This window comes from Rhamphochromis longiceps, linkage group LG20, assembly GCF_057381845.1.
Source record: "Rhamphochromis longiceps isolate RC_006_pf linkage group LG20, R_longiceps_female_GT1.1, whole genome shotgun sequence".
Classification (NCBI taxonomy): Eukaryota; Metazoa; Chordata; class Actinopteri; order Cichliformes; family Cichlidae; genus Rhamphochromis; species Rhamphochromis longiceps.
The window spans coordinates 8096696-8110413 of NC_140576.1; the positions used below are offsets into that span (position 1 = coordinate 8096696).

A 13718-nucleotide genomic window follows, 5' to 3' on the forward strand; every position below is an offset into this window, starting at 1 on the left:
TTGCAAAGCTCTGCCAGAGATTTGGCAGGGATCTTATTTGCTTATGTTAATGATACTTTTGTCTCAGAGCAAAAGATTAAAAGGTCACTGTCTAAAATGCTGTACATTCTTCTTTCCAAATACCAGGTTACACAAATGTGGTTTCTGTGGGTAATTTCAGATCTTTAAGTGTGGAAGCACTGTTGCTGAGAACACATTTTGGAGGGCGGCAACCTTCTCTTGTTAATTAAAGGTTAATATGAGCACATTACATGCTTTTGTTTTCACCATCTTGCCCTAACCATGACTTTTTATGTGGTAAATTTCAGCCCTGGCCGTTGTTACGACTACTCCCCGAGATCTCCCAGTGAGACAAAACCAGATTTAGTAATCAAACATCTTCATTTTCTGTTAAACACCACTCCCTTTATTGCCACTTAATCCCAGTAAGCCCACACAGAACTGTGAAACCAAATGTCCCAGAGTGGGAGAGACATATTTCCTCTTTTCAACATTTCAATTCGCTCTTTTCTCAGGGCCACACAGATCTTCAGATGACTGCCCGAGTACAAGCACAGAAACGCAGGAGGGGAAGGTTTCTACTCATTTCCAATAGGCTACGTGGGCTGTGCTGTTTGTCTTCTTACAACCACAAAATTAAATTTACGTCTTAATTTTGTCCCTTTAGAAGACGATTCCAACAGGCTGGAGATAAATTATAAGCAAGTAAAACAACACTAATTTAGGATAAATAACTGAGGGGACGCGGTGTCCGAAAACCTTTAAAAGCTATGCCAAACTGGCTCAATGATATCCCATCATCCTCACTGGAAACAGAATGTTTGAAATCTAGACGCTTGTACATCGAAAAACCAGTAGTACATTTAGATTTGCTGAAAACATTTTTAATATAAATGCGTTTTCTGTTTTTCACTTGCCTGGTTTTGTTTGAAACACAGAAATTACCCAGTGGAGGAGAGTAATATAATGATGTAAACTGTTTCTCTTATTGCAGTGACATGGTTTACATCAGGTCTGCAACGAAGCACTCGGGGAAACGATCAGAGGCGGTTTCAGGTCCAACTGCAGCATCGAGAGGGACAGGGGCCAAATGCACAGCATGGCAGATTTACTCGACACATGCACTTGTAAAAACACAAAGACTAGCAAATGCACACATGTGGAGATCAAGATGGCACACGCAGATAGACACACAACACACAAAAACCTTCACCAACACTCTAGTATCTAACTCTTATGCTTATGCAGACACAGACACACACACACACACACTTTAGGCACTGATTGTGCAGATGACTTTGACCTGCGAGTGATCGCTGCCCGATCCTTTCTTTCCTCAGGCTGACACCCGTTTTGTCTGCTGCTTTGTTACACAAAGGAAAGAGGAAGTAGTCATGCCCTCTGCTTCCTCTGCAACTCTGTGTATCATAAAAAGGTCTTAATACTCATTTCCTTAGTCACTACTTCTATTGTTCCTGTCATGTGTCACCAATCTCTGTTTTTAGGACCTTTAACTTGAATTTCTTCTGAATTTCCTTCAGTTACAGACTGCCTGATAAAGCAGGAGCAGCTTCTAGTCTTCCTTTCCGATTTGATCTCTTCCTGATTCTATATTTTTTCTCTTCTCTTTCTTGTTGCTGTTGTCAAAAGTTGAATTTAGATTTATTGCTGAACTCTTCATCTTATCCTCTACATAACCACAAACGTTTTATACCAAACCACCAGAATTATCTACCACATTTTAACACGGGCTCCCAGGATTTTCTTGGGTTTCATGAGTTCCTTTGACCTGAATATGATGAATTTCCTTCTTTATCATCGCTTTGGCGAACATCCAAAAATCACAGATACCACTCCTGGATGGAGGCTATCACATTTCATCTTTCTCAGGGCTCAGGACAACATTTGGTATCAATAAGCTTGTTGGTTTCTCTTTGGTACCCTCAGCTTGTCTGCAGTTTGTTAACATATTTGAAATACAGATTTTTAACCTGACTGTGTGTTTGTGTGCTTTGCAGACAGAGTGTGCCAACTTTGTTCGCCTGCTGCAGCCCTACAATCGTACGCACCTCCTGGCTTGTGGCACTGGTGCCTTCCAGCCCATGTGTGCCTTCATCTATGTCGGGCACAGAGGAGAGGTAAGAAGGGTTTAAGATGGGCTGCGGGTGGTGGTGGTGGCTGTGGGCTGCTACTGCTTCTTATAGAACTCTGGACATCTGCAGATTGTCTTGGGCAGCTGATTATCTGACTGCATCCACCATTCAGCAGAAAATAGAAAAACATGCACTGACAATCAGTTACCTAAATACAGCCACAAACCCCTCAAAACACAGACATGCAAACACATATATCAGCTGGGGTTGCTGATGAAAGCTCTGTGGTGTGCAGCTGTCACGGTTGTGGGAAACTCCTATTTTAGTGTGAACTGCACTCACTCTGCATTTTTGGGAACTGTAAATTATACATGCTTTTTATGCACTGTGTAGTTATTAGCAGTTTGAGCTGCAACTTTAGAAACTCTGAATATATATTTCACATCACAATTTAATAAGAGCCTGACTTCTCACCTCCACATAACTGACCAATCACAGCACTGAATGCTGTAACGCACTCTGGCAGGTTACGCTGAGAACTTTTATTGCTTCTCTCTCTTTTTAAAATACACATACAAAAACACTTTACTGATCGCTAATTTGTTTATATGCACATGCAGCGGGCATGGATCAATATATTTCATTACACTGACCTACATTTCAGCTCTACTTTTTACGTTTTCTTTGACGTCCACTAAAAGTCTTCTGCCTGGGGTGCATACGTAGCTGTTGCAATGAAATGTAAAGCCTCAGTGGACGAGTCTGTGGCCACACAAAAATTGGCAGGCATGTGGAGGTCCACCAACCATTTTGCGCACCGTGTGATGATGAAATTTATATCATTTGGACCCAAGAAGACCCCAGCAGACTCACAAGTACAGAAAGTATAATCAAGGCTTAAGTCGGACATATAAAGATACAATTGGCCTGAATTTTCCTGGAAATGACTGTCGATGATGTATATTTTGAGACTGCTGAAAGACAGTAATATACAATCAAACCACCAAGCCAAATAGTAAGAGAGTTCAAAAAGATGGGTGTTACTTTCTGCACACTTTTCCATTGGTCATCAAACATATTGTCCAGTGACTCTTAAAATGTTCATTTGAAATTAATTTGTCAATACTAAGTAAATGAACACTGACTAAAGGCCAGTTAATCAAAAATTTACAGTTGACATGATAATGAAAGGTAGGTGGCCTTACTACTTCTCAGTAGAAAAGCATGGCACCATACAAAAGAAATAGTGTATATGTATGAGATGATACAAGGAACGACTGGGTGGCCTCAAAGCTGTGGAGGAAATCAGTCTAATGGAGCAAATGGGGTTGGTGCCAATGTGGCTTTTCAGAAAAACACAGTTCAGACTGACTGGGGTCTGTGCACAGATCCCTGAGGTTCAATGTTAATTCTCTACAGGCAGCTCTACCATGAGTTTTTCTGCAGGCCACTCAGCCGCAGCATTAAACCCTCTATACATCTTTTCAAATGCACAGGCTGGCTCTCAGATGCTCAGCTGAGTGGAAACCTCTGCAGACTCTCAGACTTGGAGCCACTTAAAGGACAAGAATGTATGAATGGAGCTATTAAGACAGACTCTCTTTAACGGCACTTGAACAGATCCTTGCCCAGTGTGCTGCCCTGTAGGGCCCAGCAGGAGAGGGTCAGTCTTTAGGGAAGGGGGGAGGTGGATGTTGGCAAAGCGCTCTGTTAGGGAAATGAGACAGTGGGATGGGAGAGTGCCAACCTTGTAGAATGTGTGTTGATTTGTGTGTGTGGCTTGTGTGTGCATATAAAGCACAGGAAGTGCATTTTTCCTTTTCTGTTATGGATTTAGGTGCTTGACACAGCGTGTGTTCTCCTTAGCGGTGTCATTTTCTTCCTCCCCCCTGATCTGTCATCCCGAGTGTGGTTTTTGAACTCTGGGTTTTATGGCACATCATGGAAAATGGAATACATATTTCTCTGTTCATGTTAAATAATTTAGCTCAGAGACAATATACTGTGGTCTGCGTGGCTCAAAACTGGGGAAACAAACACTGGAGATAGAAACAGTTCAGCAGAATCCTTGTTAAGGGTTGCGATGCATTTGGGAGCAGAGCAGAAATGTAGGCCACATGTTTTAAACTGCAGCCTCCTGGGAAGTGCAGGAGTTTCTGCCCCCAGTGCAACTAAGCAACACACTTGAACTCAGCACTTCTTAGTAAGCGGTTATGGGTTTTTTTTCCTGCAGGAATGATTCAGATAGCCAGTTACGAAACTACAGGGACTGTAGGTGTCATTTTTTTTGTTAAAGTGCATTGAATCATCTGTTGCTATCCAGTTTAAGATGATGAAGGTGGTGCACCTGTCTTTGCAATCATTGCTCCTTCTGTTTTATTTGCCCCACGGGATGCACTTTGTGATAGGATAGTTGTGTTTGCACACGTATGTGTGTCTGCCCAGGTGTGTATTTAATGAGCGGAACAGCCTGCAACAGTCGTATGGATGTCAAAAAACAAATCACTTCTTCTCTCCTAAAATATATCATGACGCCAGCTGCTCTCCAGCTTGCGTGTCTGTCTAAAACCACCACTCAGACTACAAGTGTTTCCTGTCAGGTAGTCAGCGAGTCCGGCTGAATGGACAGCACCAAAGAGAGCCTGTCCATTTATATAACCAATTGTAAACTGGTGGAGAAAACACACCCATTTGAGTGCTTGACCTCTCCCAGGAACTGAGGCGGCAGGCTCTCAGTTCCTGGACTCTGGGTGGGATGACCTTTGACCTCATAGGTGTTTCATCTCAGTTAGGGGGCACATACATACTCTTTCTATCGCTCCAGTGGCACCCCATTCTCTCCCCCTTCTCTTTTTCTTGGTGCCACTTTGTTGCCTGACTGTCAACAATGTTTTACGCAAAAATTTCAACATGTTGTGAGAAAATATTTGATTCATTTTACAACAGCTGGCTCTCAGTGGAATAAAATGCACTGTCAGACAGTGTTTTGACTAAATCTATTAGTATTGGACATGCTGTTATTGCCTTTTGGTGTTAGCCAAGCCCAACTGTATTTCATACTTTTATTCAAAGATGAAAACAAAGAATTGGATTTGGAAACATTCTGGTCAACGATCCCACCAGTGTAACCTCATGATTGGCCGTGTCAGTAATGTTCATATTTCTTGGAGGTCAGGCGTGTCTTAGACAACATTTAAAAACCACTAAAAGCATTTTTTATGCTCATGTGCAATGAGATTAAGTTTCATCGGGCCATTCAAGAAGAACTCGTGTGTCGCGTTCCTTGCTTCAGAAAAATGACCCATGATTTAGTGAATTATCATCAGTTAAGAGCATCATAATCCCCATTAAATGAACCTCTAATTTTTGTCTCAGGTCTGTGTGTCTTTGTCTCCCCCTTCTCTCTCTCCCTTACTCCCCCACACTTAAAGACTAACATAAACTGAAGTCCCCCCCGGTGAGTGACACAGCTTGCCTGGGCAGCGTCATAGATGTGAAAATAAACCAACATGTTACAGTGACGACATAAAGATACAAGACCACACACACAGACACGGGCACACACTTATACGCACACATAGAAGCCATCAAAACAAATAACACCAGCTAAAACATAAATATGTGGACAGGGAGACAGAAACACAAGCAAACATTCAAACATAAAAAAGTTCAATGTATATGTGCAGATACAGGGAGTTAAAGCAAGCTTCATTGATCCTGAAGGTCCATTTTTCAGTTAAAGCTGACTTTTACTTAAGATTTGTGTTTTGTGGAGCTTAAAAAAATAAACTTGCTTAGTAAGGAATTTGCTAAATCATTTCCGCTCGCCATCATGGCCTAAAAAGAGTTATTTTTCATGTCCGTTGGGAAAAATAGTAAATGCCTGTCAGTGTAACAGCACTGCAAGTGAACTAAAAAGCTTGAAAGCATGATGAAAAATTGATTCCTTGTAAATCACCTGTTCTAGTCTTCTCATGTGTGTTGCCTTTGGATCAGACTCTTCACTAGAGCTCTTTAAGTGAAAGCTAAATTTACTGCCTGTGCTTTTTCTGCTCATTTTGCCCCATTTGTCTCATTTTAATTGGTAGTTTACATCAACTTTAACTGTAATAATTGCTATAATTGTAGGCAATAGCTCTCGTTCCGTCTATCCTTGTGTCTTTATTTTTTTTCTGCTTTATCTTCCCCGCTTGTCTTCTAATCTCCCTCCATTCTCAGACTGTTTCTCTTTGGCTGACGAATATTCAGTAATTTTCAAAAGCAAATAAAACCAGAAAAGATAAATTCGAAAACAGAAGAGGAATGAAAGGCAACAAAAGATGAAATGGGAGAGTGTGATTCCCATGCTTACTTCCCCCAGAGGGAGAGTTGAATAGTGAGAGAGGAAGCCCAGTCATTATTTGACTGGACAGAGGGGACATAGCCAAGTACAACATGGTGTCACATGAGGTCTGCTAGTTGTCCAAGATGTTTGAAGCGAGACCAAACACTTTTAGACGTTAAGTGTTTTATACAGCTCCGTGTCGCAAAATTTTATCTGATGTTAAATAATAAACCCCGGACAAGTCAAATAAACTTGATGATTCAATGTCCAGGACAGATGATTTTATGTTTTAATGTGGCGTCACTTCTTCAAAACATTTATAACAATCAAGGACAAAACGGGATTTTTTTTCCCTTTGTTTATCTTAATGGGACAGATGATCTAATTCAAACTGAAAGTCAAATTTTTGTTCCTGTCTGTTATTTTTGCATGCAGCCTATTATTTTATTCTTAGGATTAGGATCAGAATGAAAAATCCCAAAGAGACACTATCCATTCATTTAACTGGTGGAGAAAACACACCCATTTGTGTCGTCAACCTGACAAAGAAAGGATTGTAAAAATATGGGAGGTTGAAGGCGTTCAGTCTGAAATGTCTTGTAAAAGTTAAATGATAAGTAACAGTGTAGATGCAGTCACCAACCTAGAAGTTGAATCAAAATTAAAATCCTCCAAAAGGTTTCAACAGCACACAAACACCGTGAACAGGTCCAGTTTAATCACTTTAAGTAGTGTTGAAGCCTGTGAGATGCTAATTGAGACACTTGTCAATGATTGCATCACAGAAAAATGTCACCCATTTCAGAGTCATTACAAAGGCAGAAACTCTCATAACCACTGAAGCCACAGAACAGAAGGAGCTAAGCGACCTGTGTATGCACTGGAAGATACAGAGATCTATACTATATGAAGAAATGACCAAATCCAGTAGTACAGACCTTTTGTTTAAGGCAGGCTGTAACGATCCTTTTTAATGCTGAAAGTTGGACATCTTAACATGTGAGTTTATGGGGGTTTTGGAGCCAGCCTCAAATGGCAAGTAGAGGAACTGCGCTTATTTCAACACTTCATTTTTCAGCTTCAGACGTTGCCCCTTGGTTGTAACCAGTAGTTGGTTTCACATTCCCAACAATAAGAGCAATAGAGTTGTTTTTACTAGACAAGTCGGGCCCTATATTTATGAATGCAACTTTGTCATTCATTGAATTCTGGTTTACTGTAGTTGCTGTCAGCAATGAAAACGCACATATCCATATTACTGCTAACATTACTCACAAAATATTAGCCCCCTAAGTGGTCAAACCACCAAAACAGCTGGAACAGAAAACACCTGGATATACTGCTAATAGCAAAGTTGTGTTCACTGTCTTGTGAATCCCAGCACCTCATTTATAAGAAGGTGGGTCAGTCTTTAACATTGAATCTGTAGTCTCTCTTTTAGTCCGCTGATTAAGGGTGAACATTGTTTTCAGTATTAGTTTTAATTTAAAGGTTAAATAATCCGCTGGATGGAGGTTAATGAATAAACTAAATAAATGAAGTTTTCCGCATGTTAAATTACACAAATGGAAGTGTGTGCCTGTGTCAGTAGTCACTTGTCTTGCTGGTCTTGTAGCGGGGGTCCGATGTGTTTTGCTTGGCACAGCTGTGTGTAAAGTGGCCTGGATGTTTCTCTCTCCCTGTATCACGGCACTTCTGTGTATTTGTTTTGGCAAAGTATGGGCAAAGTGACTCTGACAGTCTAATCAGCTGAACAGGCAGCTGCGCCATTCCTTTGGATCACAATGAGATAACACAGACGCACACATGCAAACACCCCGAAAGCCGCACCGACTCGTATTTGCTGCACAAGTGCACAGCGGAAAGACTGCATATAGAAATGCAAAACACACACGCACACTCAAACACACACACACACACACATATGTGCACACATGTGAGTGAAGAGGTGCCGAAAGGATAAGGATGACTAATGAATGAGCTAAACGACCTGTGCATGCATGAGAGGAGACGAAGAGCAGAAAGCAGCTGGAAATGAGAAAAAATGCAACACAGAAAGAGTCAAAGTGGTGGAGGAAAGGGTTTACTGTATGACATAATGAACTAATTAAACAATACATTTACACAAAAGGTTCTGCTCTTTTGCTATAAAGTTATTGACATATGAAAGTTTTTGAATAAAAATTGTCACGGTGTGGATAAAATCTGGTCAAAATGACAAATGAAGCCCTCATAAATCCCGCTTGTGTAGTACTGGAAGAATTAAAGAGTTCTATTCTCATACAGGGCAAGACATGAATCAGATTACTTTTAACTTCTCCTCGTAATCTAAAAAACTGATGAAGTGTGAATTCTGTGCATATGCCTGCCCTTCAACACCTTTAAAAGTCATTCAAACCAAAAATCTACATGTAGATTAAATGAAAAAGTTTGTGCATTAAATTTGAAGTGTGAAGAAATTTGACGTGTCCGTGATATTTGGCACTTATTACTGCCCGGGTGACACACTGTGTGTGGGCGTATTTGCTGTCCACTGTGTTTCTTACAGTATTTTTATCAAGCCTACTTCAATGTCATCATCTCCCCTGTGATCTCTGCTCAGTCAAAGCCTCGCCCACCTTGTAACAATGCTCCATTGTTTATTACAGGAACAAAGACTGAGACGGACAAAGTTCACTGTAAGGACACTTAAATCAGTAACATGCACTTGCATTAAACCAGAGGTCCTACTGCTGCTCTTGTCACCTTCTATTCCCCTTTTTTTCCCTGGAAGTTGACTGCATTTGGAATTGATCACATGCAGGCGTCTCTGGCAAACACAGACTGGTACACTGGTGTCACTGAAGTGGAAATTCAAAGACAGAAAAACACAAGGCCTTTTGTCCACAATGACCCTTTTTTAAGTGGACACATCACACAATCCAAAGATACAGTATGGCCAGTATTTGTCAGGTGAACTTTACAAAAGGGTAAAGGACAAAGAAGCCTTCTGTGTGAGGCTTTTTTAATTGCTTCCTTACTCCGCTCTGCCAGAGTAAGAAAAGTAGAATTTAAATGCAGTTTCACGTAAAATGGACGTCAGCGGGGAATGTGAATTTATGTTAACTTGGCAGGCAAGAACTGGATTATAAAACCTAAAATATATTCTTCACCTGGACGCACTGAAGGACGAACCAGTAAAATCATGTCTCCATCCATTTCTATTCAGCATACTCAAATTATACTGCCAGGTTGGGGGGGGGGGGGGGGGGGGGGGAATCACTTTACCTGTGTTTAGCTTTAATTTTGACAAAAGCACAGAAAGGTAAGTGACAGCTATGTAAGTGTGGCTCATTTTCAGCATGTCATGAAACCCCCAAAATCCCATCAAACCCCAGGTCATTTGCATCAAATGTGCTCCATCAGATACCTTGGGGTGTTGTCACGGTGCACACACGATGCTTTGCTTCTGCCTTTTTGGAGACAGGCTTTGATTTTGACTGAATTAACAGACTTTTTAGCCAAACAAAACAAAGGTAAGCAGTAAATCTGTAGTGGGTCAGATAACAACTTGATTTCATCACAAAGTTCAGCCATTGTCCCAACATGCAATATAGAGTGATGTCACATTCATACTTCCTACATTTTTCCAGCACAGACTGTTTTTGGAGTGAGTGAAGGAGCTGATGTGGCTGCAGACTCTTGTCGCCTTGTTTCAGACTATTGTTGGTGGTGCTGAAAACAGCAGTTGCTGTGCAGCAAGATATGCTGCTGTTATGAAAATAAATGAAATAGGAAAGGTTTGAATGAACATGGTGTACGGTTCAGTCTATCATCTGGCCACAGACTCAAAAAACTGTTTATATTTACATGTCATGAATTTGGCTGTATATTTTTGCTTGTTTTTTCCCTGCAGAGTATGTGTTGACTGAGATTTATGATCTCAGGATTGAAGCACTTTTTTTTTATTGTTGACAAAGTTTGTATTTTAAGTCGATTTAATAAGTGTTTTACGGACTCCCCCCCCCCCCAGCTCTAAGGAATAATCTGCACTGGGAACAGGGTGGGAAATTTCTCTGAACCCTGGCAACTGCTCTGATCCTGCATTTCCTCTTATCTCAGACAGCGCCGTCAGTCTCAGACAGTCGCCGGGTTCGCTGAAAGGACAAATAAATGTAACACCCGGTGAAACTAAAACCAGCCCATGGTCTCTTTTATTTGTGTCGACAATGGAACAGAGGGGAAGAACAATGGCCTTTCAGTTATTAAAAAATTAACCCTTTATACAAGATCCAATTTGCTCTGCTATGGAGACATACCTGCTGAGCTTTTCCTCAGAATCAGAAAAAATAAACACTGATACATTATATCAGCTATACTTAAGGAATTAAACACTAACTGAGTGTCTTCCTTCCCCAGCACGTGTTCACAATGGACCCTCTAAATGTGGAAAATGGAAGAGGAAGAGTTCCACATGACCCCAGCTTCCCCTTCGCCAGCACCTTCAGTGGTATGTCCCGTATTGTTTGGCCTACATTTCTAAACAGCTTCCTGAGTGGTTTATGAAGCCATATGGCGAGGGCACCCGTTTAAGATTCATTAGATGTTTTGTCGTACAGCAATAACGCTGACATATTCCAAACATTTAAAACACAGACTGCTCTGGCACGTGTCAATTCCCCTTTTCCTTTTCCTGTTTACTGTCTGCCTCTCTGCTGTCAGAGTAAAGGTAAACATGCCAAAAAAGAGAGAGTAGGTTAAAGACCCAGTATGGGGTGTTCTAGCCGTCATCATTTTCCGTCAAAGGGGTTGCACAACAAAATATCAATTTCATAAGCCTCTGTGGCACAGCTGTTAATTCATTTGCCGCATCTGACTATTTAACCCCCCACCCCCCGGACAAGGTTGAAAAGTTCTGGGTGTTTCTCTCTAAATGTCACGAGGTATTTACTGGGGCTTGTGAAATAACGCTGATTTATGCCAATGACACACAATCCCAGGATCCACTAAGGGTGGAAATATATATAGTGTGTGTGTGCACGTATACATCCCTTTCTGGCTCCACAGCTGGGCGCTTTCAGCATCAGAATTCATCCCTCAGTGCACTGTAATTGGCAGGAAGACCGCAAATTAGAGCCAAATAGTAGTTTGGACATCTGCAGTGATACTGCAGCGGTCACATGCATACAGAAAAAGAGACACAAAAGCATTTGTCATAGAAATAGTAACAGATAAAGACGAAAGCATACTGTACATGCTGGTAGAGGCTCATAATTTGTTAAAGGTTTAGGATTCATCATCAATTTGAATGGTAAAATCTAAAAAATGCAGTCAGCAAATCTCCAGCTCCACTCTGGGTCAGCAAGGATGTGTTTGATGACAGACTGAATTCAGACTCTTGTTACGGGACTGAATTTGACTTTCAGTTTGTCTGCTGGCCTCAGTGATCATTAGTGGTCAAAACCACAAGGTTTTGTTATGCATGTTTTCTTCTTCGCCTTAAAGCTTCTTCTTTTGTGTCCCTAAAGCCATAACCAAATACTGAAAGAAAGAAACAACAAATACACATACAGAGCTTCGACCGACACTCTGCAGCCCTGGATGAGAAAGATAAAGAGAAACAGAGACGCTGAGAATGAAACAATAAAAACCTGATGAAAATCCTCTTCATCAGTTATCAACTCAATGATCTCTCCTCCTCAGTTTTAGGATCTTTTCCCAACATGCGCAAACCTCAATTCCCCACGACCTGTCAGCAAGCATTATGTTGTCCGTGCGTTTATATTTGCACGTTTAATTATGTCTTACCACATAGGTTTGACTGCATGGGTGTCTCGCTGTACGGTAAAGAAGTATCTGTGCATTTCTAATACCATTATCATGGCCAAATAAAATAAGAAGAATTAATTTTCACTTTCCACAAGGTCACATGAGAACAGTCTGTCACCAGATTGAGTTTCTACACCAGCTGGGAAAAATTAAAAACAGTTGTGTTTTTGAAAACAACCCAGCTTCACTATGAAAAACTCACTCTTATAATTCTTCATTATGTGATAGTTGCAGTGGGTTGTTTTATAGGCATTTGGGGTCGCTGTCTTGTCTTGTGACCGATAACCTCCAACAGCTGAGGATTTCCCAAAATATATTGTGAAAAATGTGCTGGAAGAGGGATTTTGTTATTTATCTCCATTTGCAAGAATTTTCAGAGTGGCTGAAAGTTAAAGTTGGTCCACTACTGATGGTCTCAGTGGAGGATGCTTAAGTTTCAAATTACACTCCCTGTGTGTTCTGTGTTGGGTTTGTTCATTTTCTTCTTTCCTGTCCTGCATCTATGTTCTTCATTTAACTAAACCTCAAACTCACCCATTATTTTTGGCTGCCTTTCCTTTTTTATTTACTAATTACCCTCTTTTTACATTCTTGCAACCATTTTCTGTAAACTCTCCTCTTCTCATCATCTTTTTCCCCCTTCTTTTAAACATTTCCTGTCTCTCTGTAGGTGGGGAGCTGTATACAGGACTGACAGCAGATTTCCTGGGAAGAGACTCTGTGATATTCAGAAGTATGGGTGGTCGCTCCACAATGAGGACAGAGACTGACCAGAAACTCCTTCATGGTAATGTTTCACTCTTTCCCGAGCGTTTCTACAATACAAGACAATGTTAAGTCAACAAGAAGTACAAACAAACAACAGCAAGTCTGTTAGAAATATGCAAAATTTTACTATAAAGATGCTGAAATAAAGATCAAAGTGATTTACTCATACTCCCACATGCGACTCTTTTCCATCTTCAACCTTGCAGATCCCAAGTTCATTGCAGCCCACCTCATCCCGGATAATGATGACAGAGACAATGATAAGGTGTATTTCTTCTTCACTGAGAAGGCCACAGAGGCTGGAGAAACAGAGGGGGCCATACACACACGAGTTGGACGAGTGTGTGCGGTAAGATGCTCCATAATGCTTTTTATATTTGATGTAAATCTTTCCTTTAAGGTTTAGAATTTAAATTGTAAAAGCCACATCAATTGAGCTCGTTGTGCACAGACCCAGGCTTTTCACTATGTGTGTGTTTATTATTAATCTCTGTCTCTCTTCCACGGTGGGTTTTTGCCCTATCTTCCTCCCCTCACCCTTAACCGGTTGTGGCAGATGGCTGCCACACCTTCAGCCTGGCTTTGCTGGAGGTTTCTTCCTGCTAACAGGGAGTTTTTCCTTCCCACTGTCATCAAGTGCTTGCTCATAGCGGGGACATTTAAATGTTGGGGTTTTCTATTGGTTATTATTGTACGGCCTTTACCTTAAAATATAAAGTGCTTTG

At 41.0% G+C, this 13718-nt stretch overlaps 1 protein-coding gene across 2 annotated transcripts in view; it reads left to right on the forward strand.

Moving 5' to 3' along the window:
• Positions 1-13718, forward strand: part of sema3g (semaphorin 3G) — a 66473-nt gene that overhangs the window by 32857 nt on the left and 19898 nt on the right. For both annotated transcript variants that reach the window (XM_085392806.1, XM_085392805.1), the window contains exons 4-7: positions 2019-2138; positions 10816-10906; positions 12896-13012; positions 13200-13342. In XM_085392806.1, the coding sequence (XP_085248932.1) occupies positions 2019-2138; positions 10816-10906; positions 12896-13012; positions 13200-13342 (471 nt within the window). The remainder of the gene's footprint in view (positions 1-2018; positions 2139-10815; positions 10907-12895; positions 13013-13199; positions 13343-13718) is intronic.